Source organism: Saccopteryx bilineata, chromosome 11, assembly GCF_036850765.1.
Source record: "Saccopteryx bilineata isolate mSacBil1 chromosome 11, mSacBil1_pri_phased_curated, whole genome shotgun sequence".
Taxonomy (NCBI): domain Eukaryota; kingdom Metazoa; phylum Chordata; class Mammalia; order Chiroptera; family Emballonuridae; genus Saccopteryx; species Saccopteryx bilineata.
In genome coordinates, this window is record NC_089500.1 from 76,225,535 (window position 1) to 76,250,252 (window position 24,718).

The following is a 24,718-nucleotide window of genomic DNA, read 5'->3' on the forward strand; positions in this document are numbered from 1 at the left end:
TTCCCTTGCCCACTTCTCAAACATCATCTGAATTAGTTTTCACTGGTAATGCTTTTTTAAAAAAATACTATCATCGGCCTATACAATTCACCCATCTTTTTGTTTGTTTGTTTTTTACAGTAACACATCATAAAATATCTCACTATGTCAGCTTTAAAAAAGGTATACAATTTAACTCCACCGTCTGTGATCCCTAAAACATACAATTCATTTTTTTTTTCCTCATCAACTTAGTGCAATTATTTGGTAGTGTCCTTCTTGAGGTTAAGTTAACCAACCTGAGTCAAACATTCATTCAAATATGCCTGTTTTAAAAAAATGTAAAACATACATACACAGGATGTTCTGCAGAAGTAATCGTCTCCAGGTTCCCCCTTCTACTAATAAATACATTGTAACTCACTGAGTGGGTCAGAGGAAAGCACTTCCCATGAGTCCATGAAGCCCCATGAGAAGCAGGGTCTAAGGCACCCTGGCTCCCCGCAGAAATGAAGCCTGCAGGCTCCCGGGGGCCTGACTTAAGATCTCGTTTACAGGTGTGAGTACCTCTGGGGAGTCCCTCCATCTGCACGGCAGGTTTCTGGTGGGCTAGCTGTGCGGCACGGGTCTCTGACCTCTCGGAAACGTATCTCCAGGAACACAGAGAAAGACCTAGCCGCGTCCTTTTCGGGATTTTTCTCTTCATGAATTTAAAGCCGGTGCCTGGCCACACGGGATGACAGGCCACCACGGCCTCGTACCACAAGCCAAACGTCCTTAGGGAAGAGAGGCCTTACGGGCTCTCTGGAGAGCAGGAAAGAAAGAAAAGCATCGGGAACGTTGGATGGATTCACTGAGGAAAGCCACGTTTCGGGGGGAGAAACATTCAGTGGATTCCGATCCTCTACGGACGGTAAATTTTTCCTGAAGCCCCCAAGAATGTGAAACTAAATGGCTCGACAACAAAACCAAAGGGGAAAACGTGGACTAAGAAAGCCAGATCGAACGGTTACACTCTCGCTAGAGATAGACTTAGAGAAAACCCTTATGTCAGACTGACCTCCCCAAAGGATGAACCGACCTGCCCCATTCACGGTGGGAACACAGAGATCACTTCCCGTTTTCTTCAAAGAGAGGAAGTGTGTAGTCAATGTAGGCAAAACCCCACTAACCAAATTTCAAAATACAATTTTTTTTTTTTTTTTGGTAGCAAACAGCAAGAAAATCTATAAAGTCAAAATATAGTCTATCGCTTTTACATCATTTCATATATTTATATAAATTTATCAAAATAGGCTTTGAAAGTTCACAATACATACAGAACATTAACACTGTACATGTAAATGTCATAACAAATGTATGACTGAAAAAATAACCTTTCGAAATGCCAAATGCGACGTCACCCACCCCTGTCTTAGAAAAAGCGTTGACACCCATCAACACAGTCTCAGTGCATTTACAGTAGTCATTAACCAGAGGTTCTGGCTTCAAGTCTCTTGAAGGTCTTTATCTGAGTGCCGCGTGTGAGTTTAAGGTAAGAAGGCAGAGACTCCTCCGGCCGGCCGGGCAGCTGCGTGCGTTCTGCGTGGCTCGTCCAAGTGAAGACACTGGGTCTAAGAGCAGCTGTCACCGGAGTGGCAAGGCCTTAGTAATGGACATATTCAGACTGAAGGGACTGTGCAGGGGAGAGACATAAACCGAGGTTAAAATTCTGTCCACGTCAAAACTCCTCGTCCACCCCACAGCCAGCTCCTCCTTCAACATAAGACAGGCGTGTGTGTGCGCACGGGGGAGGGGGGGGGTCTAGTCTATAGAAGATCAATGAAATAAACTCGGAGGGGGGACAATGGAGGGAACAAAGCGTTGGCTAAGAATGAGCTATTCAGTGACCAGAAGAGTTGCAAGAAATGTCAGCATTTGGAAAGGCTGACGAATTTATTAGTCGTGGTGAAAAGTAAGGGTTATTGGAAAATTGGTAGGGAGTGCAAAATTCGAAATTGCTTTCCGGCGAAAACTGTATTTTACTCAAAAATATTACATGTCTTCTGCAACTCAATTGAAGATTATTAGAATATGCTTTAAGAACATATAGGTATACTTTGGAGCGTAATTCGACAGCTATCCAAAGGAACGTTAATGCTTCTAATGCAGGAGAATGAGCAGTCCGTTTCAATACATTCCTTGAGAATTTAATAAATATCTCACAAATCCTTTCTATTTGGGGAGGGGGGAGGTGACACAGAGAACGACCAGCTTTGAAGTCTGACCTTAACACCCCAAAACATGTGTGCGGAAGAATTCTGGCTGTCGTCAGAAACAGTGGGCAAGTTTCAAAAACAGTAAACAGTGCGAGTCCCTCCCTTATCGTATGAGATAACAACATATAAGAGGGGCGGGTGGGGATATGTAATCAAGATGCACTGACAGTGGACAGAAACCAGGGAAAGTCAGAGAGGTGGAGAAAATTTGCCTAACAGTTTTTTTTGTTGATGTTTTTTTGAGCAGCAATCAGCAGAAAGGAGAAACACAAGTCTGTTTAAACATTAACAAAATTTCTGGCACAATTCTTCTAACCAAGCACTTTAGAACTGGATTTGTTACCGAAAGCCCTTTTCTCCCCCCCCCCCCCCAATGTTACTTTTCAAATTGGTTTGCAGCATTGTGTTAATTGGTCTTCACATTTCTGAGACTGGTCCATTTTGTTGACAATACAGGGATCAGTGAAAAGGAATCTGTCCCCTTTTGCAAATAATTTACAAAAGGGATTCAAACTATCTATGTCCGGCTTCAAAACCCCAGAAATGTCTCTCCTATCAATGGCCACTTACTAAAAGTAAGCCTCTTATCAACACCGTGAGTCAAAAAGTTATGGTCCCTGCATCCTCCAAGGGCAAAGCCCCACACACTTGCACTGACGTAAAATGTAAAGACAAATGTGTCAACATTAAAGTATAATAATAAACACAGGGTGAGAGGAACATTGTGCACAACAAGCAAAAGATGAGGCCGGGGGGTGGTTCTCCAGGCTGCAAGTTTCAAGGAGGAGATGAAATGTTCAGAGAGCTCCTAGAAAGAACGGGAAGGGCTTGGCAAGGTTCCCTCCAGGGCCTGGGTTACACAGAGGCTTCAAAAGGGGAGCGATGACCAAGAACTGGGGCAACGCAATAGAAACACACCTGAGCGCCCAGAGGGAATAAAAGAGGGGGACTCGGAGGATGTCCCACGGAACACCTGTACGTTGTGGGACATCAGTGGACGTCCCAGCAATCGGAGCTCAACAACGAACGCACTGGCCTTTTCCCAGCTGCCTTCCTGCCACTTTCTTCGGCAGCCTGGCCAGATCTGAAGTCGGCAGAGAGGGCAGGGCCAGGGGGTCCTCCCGGGGAGGGTGCGAGAATGTCACAGGCGCACGCTGTGCCCTGGTCAGCGCCTCCGCAGGAACACTGAGCGGCGGTGTTGGTTCTAAATGTAGAAGTTATTCACGGGACCACTACACCAGAAACAATAAAGCTCTTCAGATTGCTTGTAAATATAGAATGCCGTTGTCTGAAGCCCCCTTGAGTCTCAGTAAACAGAGCGACAGCCAATGAACAGATACTAGGCGAGTGCCGGTTGTTACATTAACTTTCTTTCCAGGACAAGTATAAGGTCTACCGGAAAGTTCTGTCCATTTTTTGGAATAAAACAAAATACCAATTTTTCTTACCGTCAATAAACTTTTTATTAAATAATATATTTCCACACCAATCCTATCTTCCGAATATGGTCCGAAATGGTTTGCTGAGCTGAATTAAGCCTTTCTGCGATCTCCGATGCTGTCAGAAAAGGATCTTGCTCCAACATGGTCTTAACAACATCGTCATCGATCAAAGATGGTCACCCAGAACGTGGCTTATCAGAAAGGTCGAAATCACCTGTTTCAAATTTTTCGAACCATCTTCTGCATGTCCTATTAGAAACTGTACCTTCACCAAACACTTTCAATAAATTTCTACATGCTTCTGTAGCATTTCTTCCCTGTTGAAATTCGTATACAATACAGTGGCATAAATGAACTTTATCAGTAGCCATGGCTACACTAATCGCTTCACACATAAGACTAACGTGAATCAACTTTGTTTTAGTTAATTTGCTACGTCAGTATGTATACATTAAGTGATAAAAACAGAGAGGCACACATGCGCCAAATAAACGTGATTACCTGTCGAAACTTGTGCTAGAAACGGACAGAACTTTCCAGTAGACCTGATATTTTATACACGCATCATTCTCAAGGGGGTCCATATGTGTGCGAACACACACTCATTGATTTTATGAAATCTTGATAACCCACTGACCTGGAAAAGCAAAACAGTCTCAAATAAATGGAAGGATTTCTGTCATTCGTATGAGGTATATATATGGAGGAAGCCTTTCTTTACATGCAGTGGAGGTCGTGAACCCTGGCCAGCATTTGATCCAGCCTCCAGAGGTAGTTTATCGCAATCCCTACTGCGAAGCCCTAGCTCGGAGCCACCAGAGCAGGAAACCTCAACGCACTGACAGTGTTTTTCCTGACAGCACTCACATAGTCAATCGAGTATCCTCTATGACCCTGGCCAAAAAGTGAGAACCTGAGGCTAGGGTATGGTCCTGAGTGTGCAAAGAAGTATTAAGTTAGAGAATGTTAAGTAATGTTAAGATTCACTGCTATAAAGGAGATACATACATTTAAAATAAGTTCTAATAAGAGTGAATCCAAAATAATTTTCGGGAGTATTCTAAAAAGAAATTTTCTTTGTACTGTACTAACAACCATGATTAAGTAATCTAATTAAAGTTTTCCATTATGATTTTTAAATTATTTTTATCAGTACCATAAGAATTAATACCTAGTGCATCTTAAATATTTATATTTAAAAAAGGGGGGGGACCAGCCACGACAAAGGAAATGAAGAAAGTGAGACCTGAGGCATAAATATTATTTTATAAGATAGCACTTACTTATATAATCAAAACACTTTCATCTCTCAAAGAGAATACCCGATTCCATGTGTCCAGGTAAGTTCAATAGGGTTACAGTGCGGTAAGACCAGATCAAGTGTATCATGAATATACGGTATTTTTAAAATTAATAAGACGGCAATATTCAACCTGGAAAATAAGAGTAAAATTACCTTACACTTGCATTTCTGTGTCAAAATATAAGCTGCCATCCAGAAGGATTGCTCCCTGGAAGCAGCTAGATTTGACATAAAACAAAGCATTAGGTAAGGAGATCAAGACAATTTGTTCTGTTCTAGAAATCTGCTACTAATCTGTTTTGGCAGGTGTAGGTAGTGACTTCAAAAATTCAGCTATTCCGGGGATGTTTCTTTTTTAAACAGCTTGGTTATCTAATCATGATAGAAAAGCATCCGATAAATATGGATATAAATATTGACGGCTCGTTCATAAATAAATCCTACAAGATGGCCGTCCAAAACAGAAAATGGAAAGGAATAACGAAAGAGTAAGGTCCCTGCCAGCAACTGAATGAAACAATTATCTTAATGTTCAAATACCTTGAAGCAAAGGACCCTGTGACCCAGAGTGTTAGTTTTTCTACGAGGTCAAAATCCCAGCTCCAATTAGCCATGGTTTTTGCCATACTGACCACACACACACACACTCACACACACACACCATATTTCCCCATTTTTCTAAGTCCCTTAAGGAAGAAAAAAATATGATACATAGTTAACTCATTCCTCTTGGTTTGTTCTAACTACAGAGGCAAAAAACACTTAGAAAGTGTTTTTTGTTTTAATGGCGTAGGAGGTAATCAAAGGTGGAGGAGAGCCTGTGTTCGGGATGACGGTATCTTATTTTATATTTAACTCCAGTGTTCTAAGTTCTAATGAGCAAATGGGGGGGGGGGGGGATGAAGGCTGGGGCAGGGAGCAGAAGTGAACAACCTGCAAAATGTCTGGACCGACATCTCCACAGGTGTGGAAAGCACTGGCCTTGGCCAATATAGTAACACATCTCCAGTAACACCAGTACAAACACAGCAGAATAAGGTGTTTTGGAAAGAGTAACACAAAAAGCTGGTGATCAAATCCGCTTGGAAAAAGGTGGATACATTTTTCTGTAGCGCTCGCTGGCTCTCAGCTTTTTTTTTGAAGGAGGCAGTGTGGGCCCACTAAAATGCTACATAAAATATTCTTTCACTCCCCTACATCACTTTTAATAGATTCCTGTACTTTTCAACCATCACAAAGAGCTCGGTTGTTAGATGACAGACTATTGACACCCGGCGTGGCTCAGTCAACAACCGTCACAGGAGTGTTTTCCGTTCCTGTGAACACCAGAATTATATTTATGTTTTTCAAATCAAATTTATTTTCTCTCACGTGAGCAAGAGGGTTTTGTTCGGTTTATTTGTTTGTGGATGAGGCGCCCACTAGCCTTTGGAACCCGAGAAAACAGCAGTGCCTCCGAGAAGCTGGCAAGCCAGCAGTGGAGAGCGAATCGGGGACAAGGGTCCAAGAGCTAGGCCGGGCTGTGCACACAGTCCCAGGACAGTCCCAGGAAAGGGTACTCCGCCCAATGGGTCTCAGGGGCTCCGTCAGACACGTGACTCCTGAGCCAGGCCAGGAAATCCAACCTGCAGCGGGGCCGAGGACAGGCCACCAAGGCTGAGGGTTGGACAGAAGGCAGGGCGTGGCGCCCCTGCAGAGGGTCGGGCAGACGGACCGGACTGGACCCTGCCGGCCAAGGGGACACACTGAACACGTCGGAACACAGGGATGGTTTCATCAGCGGGGTTTCAGGGGGGCGCTAACACGGGCGGGGAGAGGGGAGTTACAGGCAAGAGAGAGTCAAGGCCGGAGAAGGCGTCTGGGGCTGTGACAACCATCTCTGAAGCCCCCCCGTCAGGGTGTCAGCCGTGAGCACGGGGGACCAACGTGGACAGTTCAGAGCGAGAACTGACAGCACTCGGTGGCCGGATGCAGCCCAGGGGAAGGCCGAGGCCGTCTCGGAGGTCATTCCGAGTTTGCAGCCGGGCTGACAGGACACGAGGACGCAATCAGTGACCGAGACAGGAGAGGAAGCGTGGAGGCGGCACGGGAAGGGGACGCCCCAAGGGAGCTGGCCACGCTGGTCCCCTGCGCAGGGGGGACGGCTCAGAGAGCAGGGGGCCAGGGTCCTGGCCCCGGGCAAAATCAGGCAGGGCCGGTGGACGAGGACAAACGGGTAATGATTTAAGGGGAGGGGGAGGGAGAATGGGAAAATAATATTCCAAAACTCAAAAGGGACAAAATCAACAGAGAAAAAAGGGTGGTCAGCGTGAGGACTAACAACAGACCCTCCGATCGGGCCTGAAGGACGCCCCGCGGCAGCCGTGGGAGAGACTTGACCCGTTCGCCAGAATGGGGGCGGGGGTGGGGCCCCTATCAAGCTCCAAGCTTGCGTGGTTCAATTTTCATTTACAAAAATAAATATATCCTTTAAAACATCATAATAAAAATATGGTCGCGCTGTTAGTCACAGACGATGATTTAACAGCACCGAAACTATGTATAATTTACATTAAAACAGAATCCTGGCTGAAAAGCATAGCCTGTCCCCCAGGATTCCTGCTGGGAGGGGGTGGGGACAACAGATGGGGCTCAGACAAGACCTCCTGCCCACAGGGCCCCCGGGGCTCTCGCTGTGTCCCCCACCGTCCGCAGCTCGATTCTCCCACCGTGTCACGGGGTAACGCCTTCCCCCGGCTTTTGCGACACTGGGCTACTCACTGCTCTTAACACCCTCATAGCCAGCCATTCCTGAGCACCGTCCACAAGCACGGGGCATCTCCCTCCGAGTCACCTCGGTCATCACAGCCGCCCTGTTACAAAGATCTCATCACTCACTACACCACAGTCACACCAACCCCCTGGGAAGGTACACCATCTGGTGTCTGTGTAAAAATGGACAAAACAGACATTCTTCCTTCTTTATCTTAAACAGGTCCTGCCAATGCTGCATAAAGCTTCAGGGTGCACAAAACCAAGCTCTGCCCGCTGACGTGTTACTATTCACGTGATTGTGCCCACAGCCGAGAGGTGAAACAACTTGCCAAAGTCCTCGCCACAGGAAGTGGCAGGGGTGGGATTCGAACCCAGGTCTACCACCCTCAGAACCTCAGCACGGAGCCGCCCGCCGCACCGAGGCTGTGTCGTTCCTGCTGCGCCGGAAGCAGCCGCTCCTCCTCTCCCTCCTCTCATGACTGGGTTCCCGGCAGGCTCCTACTGATCCTCCAAAGCCCAACGACACTGTCACCCCTCCTGCACAGCTCTCCTGGACCCTTCTTGGCAACACGAGGTACCCTTTGGGTCTCCCTCTATTTTAACCCTTTGAGTAAGGGAGTTTTTGGTTAACCCACAGCACAGACATGACGTTACATCATCAAAAGAACACCTTTTTTGGGGGGCAGTCAGACTGACCAGGGGACATGTGACGGCTCTACGAGGTATTTGCGGCACAAGCCGGGGCACAAGACTTCACCTTCTCGAAGCCTCAAGTTACCAACCTTTACAGCGGAAGCAACAGTCCGTACCACGTTCACTCGCGAAAGCATCCAACCATCCACATATCCGTTCAGGAAACGCTTGATGAGCGCCTACTATGTGCCGGGCACAGAGCTTCCGTCTGTCCGAACCAGAGGTGCCAGCCCCGCCCTCTCGGGGGTGCCGCAGACGAGTGAACAGAAGACCGCAATGCACATAGAGTGAGAAGAGACGTAGATGAAGGCCTGGAGCTAGCGGGGAAGCACCATGCCCCGGCCGAGGCTCACGGGGTCACGCCAGGACACGGTAGACGCCTCCAACTCAGTGGTGAGTCTCTTAAAACTAAGATCCAACGTGCAAGAGAGATGCCTCGAGCAATTTCAACTTTAATAAAATACTTCCACCCCCCACCCACGCCATCATCTCACATCCCTCACGCCTAAGCATTTGAAGACTCCTCTGAATGTCAGGGAGGGAACCGTGATTTCTCACGGTGAGTGGCGTCCACAGAAATGAAGCCTTGCACCTCGCTCTGGACCGTGCAAACCTCGAGACCAGCAGAAGGGGCCAAAGAAATAACATAAAAACAGGACCCGGCTGCCTCTCAGCACCCCCTCACCGCCCCGAGGACTCGTTATTAACATCTGCTCTTGTTTGCTGTGTCAACACATTTCATGACAGCGCAAGGAAATCATTTTTTACATTTTTTCTGGGGGCTGAACTGCTGCATAGAAGGAGAGAGAAAAATGCAGCTTTTCAAAGGTGATGGCTAATTGCAGCTTTTAAAATCTTAAAAGACTCCCTCGGAACACCCGTCACCCCCACCCCCGAGGAGTTTCTAGGTCTTTCTTAAAGGTACTGGGGGCATGCTGTCACATCAACCTCCTGTCCTACCTAAGGATTTTAAAAAATAAAGTAAAAACATTGCTGAGTGATTTATTCCGAGTTCTTCCAAGGTCGCGGGTCTCACATCTTCAGGAGCGTTAGAAAGAGGGGCCGTGTCACTTCGACAAGGTACCCACGACAGCTGGGAACGCTGCACTGGACCCACAGGAAAACAGCTCACAACCTCCTCCCCGTGCCACGGGAGATGGGGTCGCCGTCTTAATCTAGACTTTCTGTCTGCAGGCCGACTTGGAGCCTTCCCACTCCAAAAAGACAGAGGGGTTTGTTTTTGTTTTTGTTTTTGTTTTGTTTTGTATTTTCTGAAGTGAGAAGCAGGGAGGCAGAGAAACAGACTCCCGCACGCGCCTGACCAAGATCCACCCGGCATGCCCACCAGGGGGCGATGCTCTGCCCATCTGGGGTGTTGCTTCTTTGCAACCAGAGCCATTTTAGCACCTGAGGCAGAGGCCATGGAGCCATCCTCAGCACCTGGGCCAACTTTGCTCCAATGGAGCCTTGGCTGCGGGAGGCAAAAAGAAAGACAGAGAGGAAGAAGAGGGGGCGGGGTAGAGAAGCAGATGGGAGCTTCTCCTGTGTGCCCTGGCCGGGAATCGAACCCGGGACTTCCACACGCTGGGCCAACGGTCTACCACTGAGCCAACTGGCCAGGGTCCTGAGAGGTTTGTTTTTTAAGGCAAAGACATGGAAGGGAATGTCAGCTCTATGAACCTGCTGCTGCTTCCCAGGACAGTGGGAGAGAAAAACGCCAGCATGCCGGCAACCCTCTGCAGAAATACTTTTTCTTCACAATAAAATGGCAAATGCAAGAGGGAGAGGAGGCAACCAGCCGCTGCCGCCCACACAGACTACTGCTTTAAATTTTTTTTTTTTTTTTTTTTTACAGAGGCAGAGATAGACAGGGACAGACAGACAGGAACAGAGAGAGATGAGAAGCATCAATCATCAGTTTCTCGTTGTGCGTTGCGACTTCTTAGTTGTTCATTGATTGCTTTCTCACATGTGCCTTGACCGCGGGCCTTCAGCAGACCGAGTAATTCCCTGCTGGAGCCAGCGACCTTGGGTCCAAGCTGGCGAGCTCTTTGCTCAAGCCAGATGAGCCTGCGCGGGACCTCGGCGTCTCGAACCTGGGTACTTCCTCATCCCAGTCCGACGCTCTATCCACTGCGCCACCGCCTGGTCAGGCCTGCTTTAAATTTAATTAGTGGGAAAATGACTCTATTCAGGCCAGAGAGGGGGACGGAGGAGGGGGAGGATGAAAATAAGAAGATATGGACTGAAACCAAAATTAGGTTATATAAACATGGAGCAGGGAGGGAAGCGACAGCTTCCTGAAGAATTCCACCCGCAAAGAGGAGCCAAGAGCCAGGAGATGCAGACGGCTGTTCCCGTCCAGCGACCGAGGCTGCGGCATTCGGCCGTGGCCGTGGGCCATGCGCAACCTTGGCCGTGAAACTGGCGAGGCGTTTACATAGATAGCTATATTCCTAGACGTCTGGCCCTCTCTCTAAGGAGGGAAAGGTCCATGCTCAGGTCTCAAAAAAGAGGTGGTCCCTCTGTCTGTAAGTGAAAATATCCAATGAACCCAATTCTTGCGGCCACGCCTATGACCGTCAGACCTAGTTATGAAAATGTGAAGACGTGGTCATTTCCCACCTAACCTGTTGTTACTCGGATTTATGTTTTACTGACATGCAGACACCCATAACGTGGTGGGGTGCAAGCCAGATTAAGGGATGGGTGGGCTGGCCATTGCCTGGGTCCCTAATCTACACGGAAGTATAAAATAATGTTGAAAAGCTTCGCTGGGAATATAATCAGATGGGGAAATTATATGGGCCAGAAAGGACTGTGTGGGGATTGAAGGGGAAAGAAAACTTTGAGAGAGGCCTGAGGTAGAGACGGGAATAGTCATCTCAACCAACACATACACGCACACACTTGTACATGCACACACACGCATGCACACGCATGCACACTGCATCCTCCTGTTGGACAAGAGGTTTCTAATCTGCCACTTAAGGAGAGTGGGTCCCTCCCACTAACTGTCACCCATGGGGCTACCACTTGGCTGCATGGCCTGAGGAAATATTTGAAGACCAGCAGGCACGAGGGTGGCCACACCTGCCCAGGACCCCGGAGGCGTGCTGGGCCCCAAGGGGAATCGGTGTGGCCCGCTGACATCGGCCCACACCTCTCTAACCATGCGAGCTCTCTCTCCTGCCTTCCTTGTCCTTGTCCTTGTCAATCAGAGCTCACGTTCCCAGAGAGCTCACTTCCCTCTGAATCAATCAAAACGCGTGATCAAAGTGATCAACGGAGGGGACCCTGGCAGGGACCACTGGTAATGACACCAGGGTCGGAACCCCGACGGAAGTGTCCGTGGGCCAAGAGTGTCTAGAGAGAGCTTCCCTCCCGTCTCTCGGGGGATGAACGCTGCCACCCCCACCCCAGCCCTCGGGTGCCCCCATGATCATGAGGGGAAAGGCCCTCCTTAATGATCGCCTTCCATGGGCCATGGAATTCATTCCGGGCCAGGTCCTGGAGGAGGTGACCCATTGAAGGGTCAGTTCTGAGAAGACACTGCTCAGTGCTCCGCAGTCCACAAGGTAGCGGCCATGCCCGGGGGGGGGGGGGGCACTGCCCGAGAGGAAGGGAATGAAAGTGGGTCCTGTCCTCAAAGAAACCATCTGCGAGCCTGACCGGGCGGTGGTGCAGTGGGTAGAGCATCGGACTGGGATGCAGAAGGACCCAGGTTCGAGACCCCGAGGTTGCCAGCTTGAGCGTGGTTCGTCTGGTTTGAGTAAAGCTCACCAGCTCGGACCCAAGGTCGCTGGCTTGAGCAATGGGTTACTCGGTCGGCTGAAGGCCCACGGTCAAGGCACATATGAGAAAGCAATCAATAAACGACTAGGGTGTCGCAACGAAAAAACTAATGATTGATGCTTCTCATCTCTCCATTCCTGTTTGTCTGTCCGTATCTATCCCTCTCTCTGACTGTCTCCGCAAAATAAATAAATAAATAAATAAATAAAATTAAAAAAAAAAAAAAGAAACCGTCTGCGAGGCATGCGGTGGGGGGTGCTGCTGGGCGGGGAGAGGAAGCAGGAAGAAGGGAGGCCGGGAAACGGGGTGTTTACTTGAAGGAGGAGCCAGCGGAGTGCATGGAGGAGGCCGGGCGGTCAGCACGGAGGGCGGGTGGTCAGAGGGCCCCCTTGGTGCTGCTGAGTCTCTTTGGCGGCAGCCTGGGCGAGGGAACCGAGGCGCCCAGGTCGCACCCGGGGTTCTGAGGGCCGAGAGGCGGCGTCTGCCAACTTACGGGGATGGAGCGGCTCAGGAACCTGGCGGAGGCGGAGGACAGGCCGGCGTAGGCGGGCCGGAGGACCGCGGCGGGGGCGGGGGCGGCGGCGGAGGGGACCTGCTCCTCCGTCCTGGCGCCCTGGGGGCCCGGCTGGCCGCCGGGGGCGCTCCGGCTGCCCGGGTTGTTGTTGAGCTCGGGGTAGTTTCTGGCGGGCGCCTGGAAGCTGCCGTTCAGGAGGTTGGTGAAGGGGTTGGCTGCGACGCCCACCTTGGAGGGCGAGGGCTTTCTGTTGTCGGGGTCGTCGGCGGCCACGTTCAAGTTCCCCAGGGAGCTGGCTAGCCGGGAGGTGATGGAGAAGCTGGATGGGAAACACAGGGGGCGGGGGGGACACACACACAGACAACGGTGGGCACCAGCGCTCGTGTCTGAGACACACAGGACGACACGAGGGGCGCGTGATGAAGACGGTCCTGACCAGCGCACATGGGGACAGAGTGGCCTCGTTATCGCTCTCTGGGTGATAGTATAATCGGTGGCCTCTAGAGACACGTTTACTTCCTCTGCCCAAAGCAGTTCACTGAGACCCAGAAGCTGCCTAAAACACTGAGACCAGAGGTCTTGAACTTGAGTATGGGGGCACGATGGGTCCCGAGGCTGGAAGTGAGTGCAGTGTATCAGCAGAGAGCGAAAGGCCTAAGACTGAACTCGTAGGTGGCTGAGCTCGTGACGGCATGAAACGCCCCTGCCCGCCCTGGCTCTGCCCAGCGTTCAGGGGAGAAGCCACAGGCAGAGGGACCGTTACTCCCTTTTCACATGGAGCAACCCAGATAGGAAGAGAGGCTATCTACCATGGCTCTGTCCCCCATAATTCAAGGCTGGGACAGAAGCTCCAGAGGTCACAGAACCTTTTGTGGGCCCTCCCCTTCCACCTGTTCCCTCCTCTGACAAACTTCAACCAAACTCATAGCTGCTGGCTTCTCTTACTACTACCCCCCCCTGGCCAGGACCTCAGAAGAGGGGGAGCCACTTACCTTCTGATACCGGGGCCCGAGGACAAAGAGCCCCTGGCTATCCTCTTGGCCGTTGCTGATGGGGATGACACCACTTTCGAGGTCTTCAGAGTAGAAACGGATCCTTGTGGGGAAGAAGTCAACCTTTCAGGGGAGAAAAAAGGGGCAGAGTGTCACAGGAAAGCTGTGTCCCCTTGACACTGCAGCAATCGAGCAGGACAAGATGAGCTAGGAGGCGTTAGAGAGGTGGCAGCAGGCCCTAGGCGTGGGGACCGCAGCAGCCAGCACAGGCACAGCGGCTCTGCACCGGGGGCCCCTCTCAGAACCTCGCAGACGGTCACCCAGCCCAGCCGCGAGGAGCGGAGGCCTCAGCCCCGCTCTGCAAGTGAGGAAACGGGGGGGGGAGGGGGTACAGCGGGAAGGCTCCCCAGTCACAGTCCCTCGGAGCAAGTGGCAGAGCCAGGGTCAAAGCCAGGTCCCCACGCCTCGCTCTTCACCACGATGCCGCCATCCACGGGCACGTCCCTTCCTCGCGGCTGGCATCTGCACCTCACACATCCTTGTGTTCCTCACCTGTCCTCTCCTCTCCACCCGGCCTCTGCCCCAGGCGAGCCCATTGCTTCATCTTCTCCTCGACCACTGGGCGCATCTTTTCACCTTATTCCCTGAAATCCCAGTTCTGAAGAGGCCTCCGGAGAAACCTGAACTATCGAATCATGTCATTTCGCTGTTCAGACCCTTTCGCCTTCCCTTGGTGCCTGGACAGCCCAACCTCCTGGGCTGGGCTCGTAAAAAAAACACCTGGCGCTGAGCAGGCCCAGGAGCCCACACTTCCCCTCTGGACACCTGTGCCCAGCTACACAGAACGCCTGGTGACGCCTGGCCTGCACGCACACCTCTGTCGACATTGTCCTGCCAGAGGTCCCCTCCCCTCCACCCGGCTCTCTCCCCTTCCTCCCCCACCTGACTCACTCCTCCTGCCTATCCTTCCACGGTCCCGCCACTGTGCCCTCCTAGAGCAAGCTGCTCCGAATTCCCGGACAGCGAAATTTTATATCTCCTCCCCGCCCCCCAGCATGCCCACCGAGGGGTGATGCTCTGCCCATCTAGGGCGTTCTGCTGTTGCAACTGGAGCCATTCTAGCGCCTGAGGCAGAGGCCACGGAGCCATCCTCAGCATCCAGAGCCAACTTTGCTCCAATGGAGCCTTGGCTGCAGGAGGGGAAGAGAGAGACAGAGAGGAAGGAGAGGGGGAGGGGTGGAGAAGCAGATGGGCGCTTCTCCTGTGTGCCCTGGCCGGGAATCGAACCGGGGACTTCCACACGCCGGGCCGATGCTCTACCGCTGAGCCAACCGACCAGGGCCAAAAACTTTTATGTCTTTTCCCAGTAAGTCCTAGCTTTAATATCATATTTCCCCATCCAATATTTGTCTACTTCCCTTGACATAGTTCTGCTGGGAGCAAAGAACCATCGTTTCAACCCCTGGTGGCCAGAGTCGGAGCAGGTGTTCGGTAAATGTTTGCCAAGAGAACAAAACGGGGGACATTGGCTCAGACCCGACAGCCCCGGCCTGGGCATGGTTTTAACACCAACTCTGTCTTGGCGCAGACCAATCCTTTGGCGTTTTCCTATCTGCTGTGGGAAAGCTTGTTTACCTGTAGACTCTACATTCTCCTCCCCACAAGCAACCGTGGAGACCTGGTCGGCCCCAAGGACAAGAGTCCTGGGAACTCGACCCGGCAGGCAGCTCAAGCCTCAGGAGGAGTGGGGGCCCCTCAGGACCGCCCCCTCTACTCAACCGGAAACCCGGGGCTGAATCCCGTGCGGCGAGGTGGACACCCGCTCTTCCCGCCTCTCGTGCCCTCACCAAGCGTCCACGGGACCCTGGTCCCACAGGCAGCCTGATTCAACCAGTGTGTGTTCAGGGGACCTGGTTCCAGAGAAGAGCACCTCCCTGCATGGACAGTAGGGAAGGAAAGAAAAACAAAACCTAGGAAATAAAGGAGGGCAGCTGAGATGCCACCGTAGGAAGGAGGGGTGACAGGGACATTCTAAACTCAAGGCCCGGTCTCCCACAGGAGGGACAGGGTCGCTACAGCAAATGTCATGCGTCAGAGACCCCCGCGTGCTGGGAGCACAGAGGTCGCTGTCAGAGCCGCACGGCTCCGTGGGCAGCTCAGGAAAACAGAAGTCCTCTTCCCGGGGAGCACGGAAAAGAAAACCCACAGTAGCAGAAAGGAAGGGCTATAAAGAGGGGACCGTTGTGTGCTGGTCCCCCATCGGTGTAAGGGCCCGGGGCACGCATCTAGCACCGTGTGTGAGCTACGAGAAATGAAACCTCGGTCCCCGTACCTGAAGGGCTGGGACATGGCTCTCGGGTGGCCTTTGATGTCTTCGAACCTGCGGAAATCAAAGACAAGGGCTCAGGCATCACCAGGTCCACGGTGCTGGCGGAGACCAGAGGGCGTGTGGCGTGGGGTCAGAGCAGCATGACTATTAAACAGGCAAAAGGTAGAGCCTAGTAAACGGACATGGGTGTTCATTCACTTTATAGATCAAATCCGAGAACCAGCAGGAACTCTACGTGAGTCATTTTGCTTCACCTTGAATTCCATTGACAGCAAATTGCTTTTTAATCAGAAGGAGGTGTTGGGTCCACTCAGGGTTAAAAAAAAAAAAAAAAAAGTTTGATGATGGTACCTTGATGCATCAAGAAACATTAAATTCCAAAAATATGAGAGAAAGTGTCTGAGGGTAAGAAGGAAGAAAAAAAAATAGAAAAAGCAATTATCAGAGCGAGCCTCCTAAAATCTGTGTCGTGGAAACTCTCTCATTTCTTTTCCCTATTGTATTTGCCAAGTTCCATTCCAACTTCTCCCTTCCTTGTCCTTCTGATTTCTTAAGAATCAAAGAGAAGTGTCTGAAATGAATTTTAATCAATACAAAGCCATTTCTTAGGGTTTCAAAAGGGGGGGATGGTGAATAAAAGAGATTCGTCATCTTGAGAACCTTCCACTGCGTTGGACAGTGTACACACGAAAAGGGCGCAAACTATGAACAGTCCTCGGTTTGACTGCCAGCCCCACGCTAACCCCATCCCGCTGGGGAGTGACTCGACCTCTCGCGCCTCGCGCAGCCAACCCAGGTGTGGGTGATGACGCCTACCTCTCGTGTTAACTCAGCTCACCCTCACACCCAAACTGCGCGCCTACCACGGCTCCCAGCTCACCGCAGCTGCTCGGTGAGTTTCGTAGCGGTCGTGGTTGTCACCGGTCATGACTCAGCACCAGGCTGGGTGTGACGCCTTCTCATCTTACGACAGAACACGGCTACTCCACTTTGAGCCATAAGTATGAAGCTTTCTTGTGCCGGGTCAGGAAACCAGTACCCAAAGCACAGGTAACGGTGGGATCGGACCCAGTCGGACTTGGGTTATAATCCTCCCAGGTAACACGTGAAACTCCCTGGGAGGTGGAGTGACATTTCTCACACCAGCAAAACACGCTTCCCGCTCTGGGGTCTCTCACTCAAAAGTCGGAGAAAGGTTGTCATTTCCCATTATATCCCCTCTGTGAACTTGCCACCCCGTTCATTCCAATCAGGAATGTTGAGACACAGATTTTGCCCCTCTGTGGATCCTGAAGCCCTTTTGTTTTACCCTAATCTGAGCGATCAGCAGGTTTCCAATGTTACAGCCGGAAGGCAAGTCCCATCAATTGATTCTGACGAGTCATTTCAGACAAAATCAAGATGCTTTCATAACTTCACAGGCACGGAGAAGCATCCTTACTCAATTCTCAGAAATGGAAGGTAAGGCTAAGGAGTGGGGTATATACTAAGGTGACCAGCCGTCCTCCTTTAGGGGGGACAGTCCTTTTGTAAGTTCCATCCTCCCTGGAAAAGTGTCCTCCTACATGTCCTCCTTTTTGATATTGGAAGACTCATTTGTAAATGTCCATATTTGATCGATGCAGAGTCGATCCATTGCGTGTGATGTGACGTATTTCTATCTAAATGAGTACTTTTTTCTTACCATTATTAAAAATTAATAGGCATGTAAGCATAATTACAACATAAAATATTACAAATGTTTTCATTACGCATTATCATATTATAGTGTATTATTGTTGCAATGAATAAAATGTTTCTTTTATCTACGATATTGTTTTCTTCCATTTATTCTTGCCCTTCTTTTCATTGTAAAAAAGTTGGTCGCCTTAGGCATACCCAAGCTTGGCATCCAGTGCCTGTCTGCACGCTCAAGAATCAAACAGCAGCCTCGGTCCACCCGTGAGATCTGCCACGGGAAGCCCTCCCCCCACCCACAGGCAGAGAGTGGAATTCCAAAAGGGCTTTGGAACGGAGTCCCGGAGACAACTGACTGCTTAGCCGTTGAAGGTGAAATTGTCAAAGCTGAAAATTCCTTGAATTTTCAGGTTGCCTTCAATAAGCTTCTAAAATTTAGCTCCTCCCCACAATGATTAAAAAAAGAAGAAGAAATAGTACAACATAGTAATAAGCCAAAAGGAAAAAAAAAAAAAAAAAGACCAGAGGTAAACCGGTACTTGTATAATGATTTTCCTGAGAGGAGGAAAATCCCCCTCCCCAAACGGAACCAGCAGAGCGGGTCAGAGGTTAAAGTGGAGGGGGTCAGAGGTTAAAGTGGAGGGGGTCAGAGGTTAAAGTGGAGGTACCTAAGTGCACAGGACTGGGAGAGGCGGGGCTGTCTCTGACTTTTTAAGGCACGTAGCTTGTCTCCCTGGGTTATGCTATTTTTCATTTCCACATCTTCATCCTCTTCTAAATTACTCTGGAAAAAAAGAAAAAGAAGTACATTGATAGATCATTATAAATAATTTGGCTTTAGATAGCTTTCTTACCAGATTATAGGTTATCTCTCATTGTAGGTACGCTTTCTATAGAGCATCTTAAGTTGCTTTAATGCACGTAGGGAAAACAGCTGTGTGAGGCTCGCTTGCTGGTTTCCCCGGCAGCTGCGAGCACTTTGCACGATTAGTGGGTGAGCCCGTGGCAGAGAGCCGCGTGTCTCTCTATAAAAAGCTATGGGTGCTTTCCGGGGGTGGGGTTGATTCTCCCAGATCGCTCTCCTGCTGTTGCGAGGTGCCATTCTGATTCCCTCAGCTGCCACTGCAGGGTGGGGCAGTGTCCTTGATCCTGTGTCCTCCACTGAGAAAAGCAGTTTTCCTTTGCTAATTCGCTCACCCATCTCTGTGAGCCTCCAATAAGCAGGAGTGGCCAGAAGCTTTCTGGCTCCGCGGGTCCCCTCCCGCCTGCCAACGTAAACCTGCCTGGCCTCGGCCACCGGCATCACAATGAACAATTCAGCCCTGTCCACATATATACTACAGCAGTGGTCCCCAACCCCCGGGCCGCGGACCGGTATTGGTCCATGGGTCATTTGGTACCGGTCCGCAGAGAAAGAATAAATAACTTACATTATTTCCGTTTTATTTATATTTAAGTCTGAACAATGTTTTATTTTTTAAAAAATGACCAGATTCCCTCTGTTACATCTGTCTAAGACTCGCTCTTGACGCTTGTCTCAGTCACATGACATTTATCCATCCCACCCTAAAGGCCGGTCCGTGAAAATATTTTCTGACATTAAACCGGTCCGTGGCCCAAAAAAGATTGAGGGCCACTGTACTACAGAACGCTTGCCCGGCCTGTGATGGCACTGTGGATAAAGTGTTGACCTGGAACGCTGAGGTCACCGGTTTGAGACCCTGGGCTTGACGGGTCAAGGCACAAATGGGAGTTCATGCTTCCTGCTCCTCCCCTCTTCTCTCTCTCTTTTTTTCTCTCTTTCCCCTCTAAAATGAATGAAGTCTTTAAAAAAGAGTTAAAAAAAAAAAGAATGCTCACTAATGAGCATATAGGATACGGCCTAGGGAAAATAGTCAATAATTGTGTAATAACTAAGTATGGTATCAGGTGGGTGATCACTTTGCAAGTTACGTAAATGTCTCATCACTACGTTGAATACCTGGGACTAATATAATATTGTATGACTACTAATTAAAATTTAAAAAAAAAATTTTTTTTTTAATGCTGGGACTGTTCACCAATGAACTCCTACTGCTCAAATTCCAAACCAAAGGAGCGTGGGCAATGGATGGGGTCGCCTTGAGAAGGAGCTATTGGTGGCAACGAATCACAACCAGAGGGACTCGCATGCAGATGAAGCCGGGCTCTGATAAACCCCTTAGACACGGGCTGCCTTCACAGACACGGGGCCAGTGCATCTCCCGAAACCACCAAGGGCCCATCAGAGCAAGTTCCACAACTTGTTTACAAGAAAGAGAGAGAAGACCATGTGGAACCTCTGTACCGTCACGTCCAACGTCATTCAATGTGAGGAAAAGCGCCCGAGACCTTTCCGAAAGTTCAAGCTTCCTCGGGGGAGAGAGTGTTATTTCCTGTTGAATGGAGTCTTTTAGTTTGAAAAGTACATACTAAGTCCTGTACAATTCAGTCTTTTCCCACACTTAATTCCCACACCCCGGGAGGGGGTTAGGGAGACCTGGGGCCCTTAATTTACACATGACACAAAGGAGGTGCCCGTGAGAGCCAGAAACAGCGCCCAGGCTCCCCCCAGCACTTCGCGGCAGAGCTACGACTGTCCTCGGATGCCGCGTTCTTTCTAAAAGCTATGCCCCAGCGCACGAACCCTGCAGCAGACCGTATGCGGCCCATGTGCCCGCCTGAAAAGAAAATCGAAAGGCTTGAACTCGCACAGCCCTGGCCAGTTGGCTCAGTGGTAGAGCGTCGGCCTGGCGGGCAGGAGTCCCGGGTTCGATTCCCGGCCAGGGCACACAGGAGAGGCGCCCATCTGCTTCTCCACCCCTCCCCCTCTCCTTCCTCTCTGTCTCTCTCTTCCCCTCCTGCAGCCAAGGTTCCATTGGAGCAAAGTTGGCCCGGCCATTGAGGATGGCTCTGTGGCCTCTACCTCAGGCTCTAGAATGGCTCTGGTTGCAACAGAGCAATGCCCCAGATGGGCAGAGCATCGCCCCCTGGTGGGCGTGCCCGGTGGATCCCAGTGGGGCACATGCGGGAGTCTGTGTGACTGCCTCCCCGTTTCCAACTTCAGAAAAATACAAAAAGAAAAAAAAAAAAGGCTTGAACTCGCTAAGATCCCTTCCAGCCCCAACCGTCCTCCTCTCTCCCTCTCTCTCTCTCTCTCTCTCTCTCTCTCTCTCTCTGTAAATCTCGAACTCCTATTCGGTGAGGGATACACAAAGACAATGCTCCCCTCGGTCACCCGCGAGTCGTTTCTGCTAGCTGTTCCTGGATCAAAACACCCCTTCGTTCCCCGACACCCGTACTGGGGTCGGTGGGTCCTCTTCTGGGGCTCCGTGGGCCATGGCCACCCCTCCCTGCTACCGCTCTGAGTTGAGGAAAGAAAGACACACAAAATGTACAGCCCACAGGACAGACACAGAAACAACGGGGAAGGCGTCCTCAGAGAGGCCACCCCTTCGCGGAGGCTCAGAGAACAGATACAAGCAAAGCCGGCCAAGGTCCGTCAAGGGTCCCGCCAGCCAGGAACACCAGCTTGGCGTCCCAGGACCGGGTGACTTCTTTACCGACGATGGCCTCGCAGAGAACAAATAACCACATACAGTATGAGGGGGTGTTGTACCCCCCACCCCCAGCGGTTCTGAAGAAAACCAGCATAGAGTCAGTTCACTGGCGTCCAGAGATTTCAGATGGATGACGTCACAGCTGACCAACCCGTACTCAAATGGGGACACAGTGGCGTGCGCCCAGAAGAAAAGCCCCATTAGATAAAAACAGAGTAGGCTGGGGGATGAAAAAAGAAGAAGAAAAATGACACACAAGGAGAGTTGGAAATAGAAATGAGTAAAAATAGCAGTGGAACAGTTGGAAGAAAAAAGATGGAAATGGAATTCTTCGCAGGTTTAAATGATTTGGCCTCGGAAGGGCGGACCAGCCGCCTCTAAAGTTCTGGTCGGCTCTCGGCTATTGGAGCGATGAGATGCAAAACTGTTGCGGAAAGGCAACGCTGTCATTGTCATCAGCTGTTTCTGGTCAATAAAAGGACCGGGGGTAGCAGAGTCCCCAAGTCTGTCTTCTGCCCTCTCCCCGCTGCCACTGGGCAGACCTTTGTCCCCCGGCCCCTCCCCCATTCCACCTCCCTGGCCTTCCGCCCTGGCCCCACACAGACTCCAACGGCTCCCACACCCCTGCCTCCAGCACGTCATGCTGTCCAAGAGCCCCTGGGGGACCCTGGCCACACTGAGCAGTGGAAGGAATCGTGTTTAAAAGCCGGCCTTAGAGATGACGTTGTGACCTCACAGGCTTTCTTCCGGGGTGCACCCTGCTGTGAGCATCTGATGTCTAAATCCAATCCAACGGCAAGGATGTTATAAATCACAGCATCTCTGTGCTGTAATCAAAATACAACGTCCTGATTCACCTGAGGCTGATTTATGGGAACTCGCTGGGCTGACTGACCATCAGCAGCCCCTGTAGCGAATTAACTTCTCTAAGTCAAGAGCACCTACCATGGGTTGGTGTGCAAATTTTGGACTATTGCCCCAGGTAGGAGAGGAGAAGTATTAACATGGCCACAATTAATTCCAGGAGAAATGTATGAGGACAGGCTGCCTAAGGTCATGTTCAGAACTGTATGTAAGGTGCTAACACTGTAGTGAGGACCTCAGGGAGAGGCGGGGGCATTGAGGTGGGTGGCCGAGCGAGACTCCAGAGCCTGTGTCCAGGGGTTCAGAAGACGGCCCCACCGGGTGCACTGTGACCTCAGGCAGGTCCCACCGGGTACACTGTGACCTCAGGCGGCCCCACCGGGTACACTGTCACCTCAGGCAGGTCCACCGGGTGCACTGTGACCTCAGGCGGCCCCACCGGGTGCACTGTCACCTCAGGCAGGTCCACCGGGTGCACTGTGACCTCAGGCGGCCCCACCGGGTGCACTGTCACCTCAGGCAGGTCCACCGGGTGCACTGTGACCTCAGGCAGGTCCCACTGGGTACACTGTGACCTCAGGCGGCCCCACCGGGTACACTGTCACCTCAGGCAGGTCCACCGGGTGCACTGTCACCTCAGGCGGCCCCACCGGGTGCACTGTCACCTCAGGCAGGCCCACCGGGTGCACTGTGACCTCAGGCAGGCCCACCGGGTGCACTGTGACCTCAGGCGGGCCCACCGGGTGCACTGTGACCTCAGGCAGGCCCACCGGGTGCACTGTGACCTCAGGCGGGCCCACTGGGGGCACTGTGACCTCAGGCTGTGACCTCAGGCGGGCCCACCGGGTGCACTGTGACCTCAGGCGGGCCCACCGGGTGCACTGTGACCTCAGGCGGGCCCACCGGGTGCACTGTGACCTCAGGCTGTGACCTCAGGCGGGCCCACCGGGTGCACTGTGACCTCAGGCGGGCCCACCGGGTGCACTGTGACCTCAGGCGGGCCCACCGGGTGCACTGTGACCTCAGGCGGGCCCACCGGGTGCACTGTGACCTCAGGCAGGCCCACCGGGTGCACTGTCACCTCAGGCGGGCCCACCGGATGCACTGTGACCTCAGGCGGCCCCACCGGGTGCACTGTGACCTCAGGCGGGCCCACCGGGTGCACTGTGACCTCAGGAAGGCCCACCGGGTGCACTGTCACCTCAGGCAGGCCCACCGGGTGCACTGTGACCTCAGGTGGGCCCACCGGGTGCACTGTCACCTCAGGCAGGCCCACCGGGTGCACTGTCACCTCAGGAAGGCCCACCTGGTGCACTGTCACCTCAGGCAGGCCCACCGGGTGCACTGTCACCTCAGGAAGGCCCACTGGGTGCACTGTCACCTCAGGCAGGCCCACTGGGTGCACTGTCACCTCAGGAAGGCCCACCGGGTACACTGTCACCTCAGGCAGGCGTCCTCTGCAGGACGGGCTTAGGGACGCCAATCTCGGAGAGCTGGTGTAAGCATCAAACAAGTGACCCATGCAGATGCGAGCACAGCGCTGCGTACACAGGTCTGTTGGGGTTGTTTCCGTTCACTCTAAGCTCCTGTGGAACACCTTAATATCTGTGCCTTAAATAAACAAAGGGTTTTTAATTCTATGATTTTTATATAACCCGAGACATCATCAACCCTCAGGCCCCTGGATGTCAAACAAGCGGTTACAGCTGGTACTCTCCGAGTGTAAACTACCCTTGAGAGCTGGGATTACTACCAAGTTCACGTCTGTATTCTTGTTTTGTTTTCTACGAACCGGAAGACTTCATTGCGAGCGGCACTGACAGAGGCCCTGTAGACTGGGAATAGATTCCCGAGGAGGGCAGGTGGAAGCCCCCGTCTCTACAGGGCATGCCCCTGGGGCAGGGCGGGAGAGGGAGGATAGGGGAGGACCAGGCAGGAGCACAGAGCGGGAGCCTCTCCTAGACCCGGGCCAGGCTGCATTTTCACAGAGCCTCGCCCAGCACTGAAGACCAGGGCTCAGGGAACACAAAGCCTGTGTTTTTAAAAGATTTCCTATAACTCTAAACGGGTGAAGAGAATGCAGGAGATCCACAGCCTCGACCGTGACTGCGGCCTGAGTCACTCCGGCCGATGACACTTGGGTGATCTCTCTCTTACCTGCCTCCTGTGCTTTGAAAAACTATATATTCAAACTCTCCAAATCGGTCATGTACAGACCTCCTAGGAGTCGACCCCAGGAAAACTCCAGGATGCCCAGCAATCAAAACGCCATTCACTCTCTTTGCCTTGCAGCTGACTCCCCTGAAAAGCAGCAGCCTCCGGAGGAATACGGCCCCTTGGCAGTTTCTTTCTGTACAAACTGAACAAACCCAGAACCTCCCTGGGGCTTCTATCATCCCTGACCGTGGACACCTGAGCGTCCGCAGTGCCCTCGACTTCCTTTCCCACTTGGAACACTGGAGCGGTCACCACGAGACCACCCTCTTCCATCCCCTCTCGAGCAAACTAACTACCGCATTCACCTCACGTTCTGGAGCCGG

At 51.6% G+C, this 24,718-nt stretch overlaps 1 protein-coding gene across 4 annotated transcripts in view; it reads right to left on the reverse strand.

Moving 5' to 3' along the window:
• Positions 1-230: 230 nt before the first annotated feature.
• The window catches only part of CDC14A (cell division cycle 14A), a 129,475-nt gene continuing 104,987 nt past the window's right edge, over positions 231-24,718 (reverse strand). For 3 of the 4 annotated variants that reach the window (XM_066246747.1, XM_066246745.1, XM_066246748.1), the window contains 5 exons: positions 18,405-18,520; positions 16,063-16,110; positions 13,731-13,853; positions 12,718-13,057; positions 231-1,654 (listed from right to left, as the gene is read on the reverse strand). In XM_066246747.1, coding sequence (XP_066102844.1) covers positions 1,625-1,654; positions 12,718-13,057; positions 13,731-13,853; positions 16,063-16,110; positions 18,405-18,520 — 657 coding nt within the window. In that variant the 3' untranslated portion in view covers positions 231-1,624. Of the gene's footprint in view, positions 1,655-12,600; positions 13,058-13,730; positions 13,854-16,062; positions 16,111-18,404; positions 18,521-24,718 lie in introns of those variants that run through there. The other variant, XM_066246746.1, reaches the window with a different exon arrangement.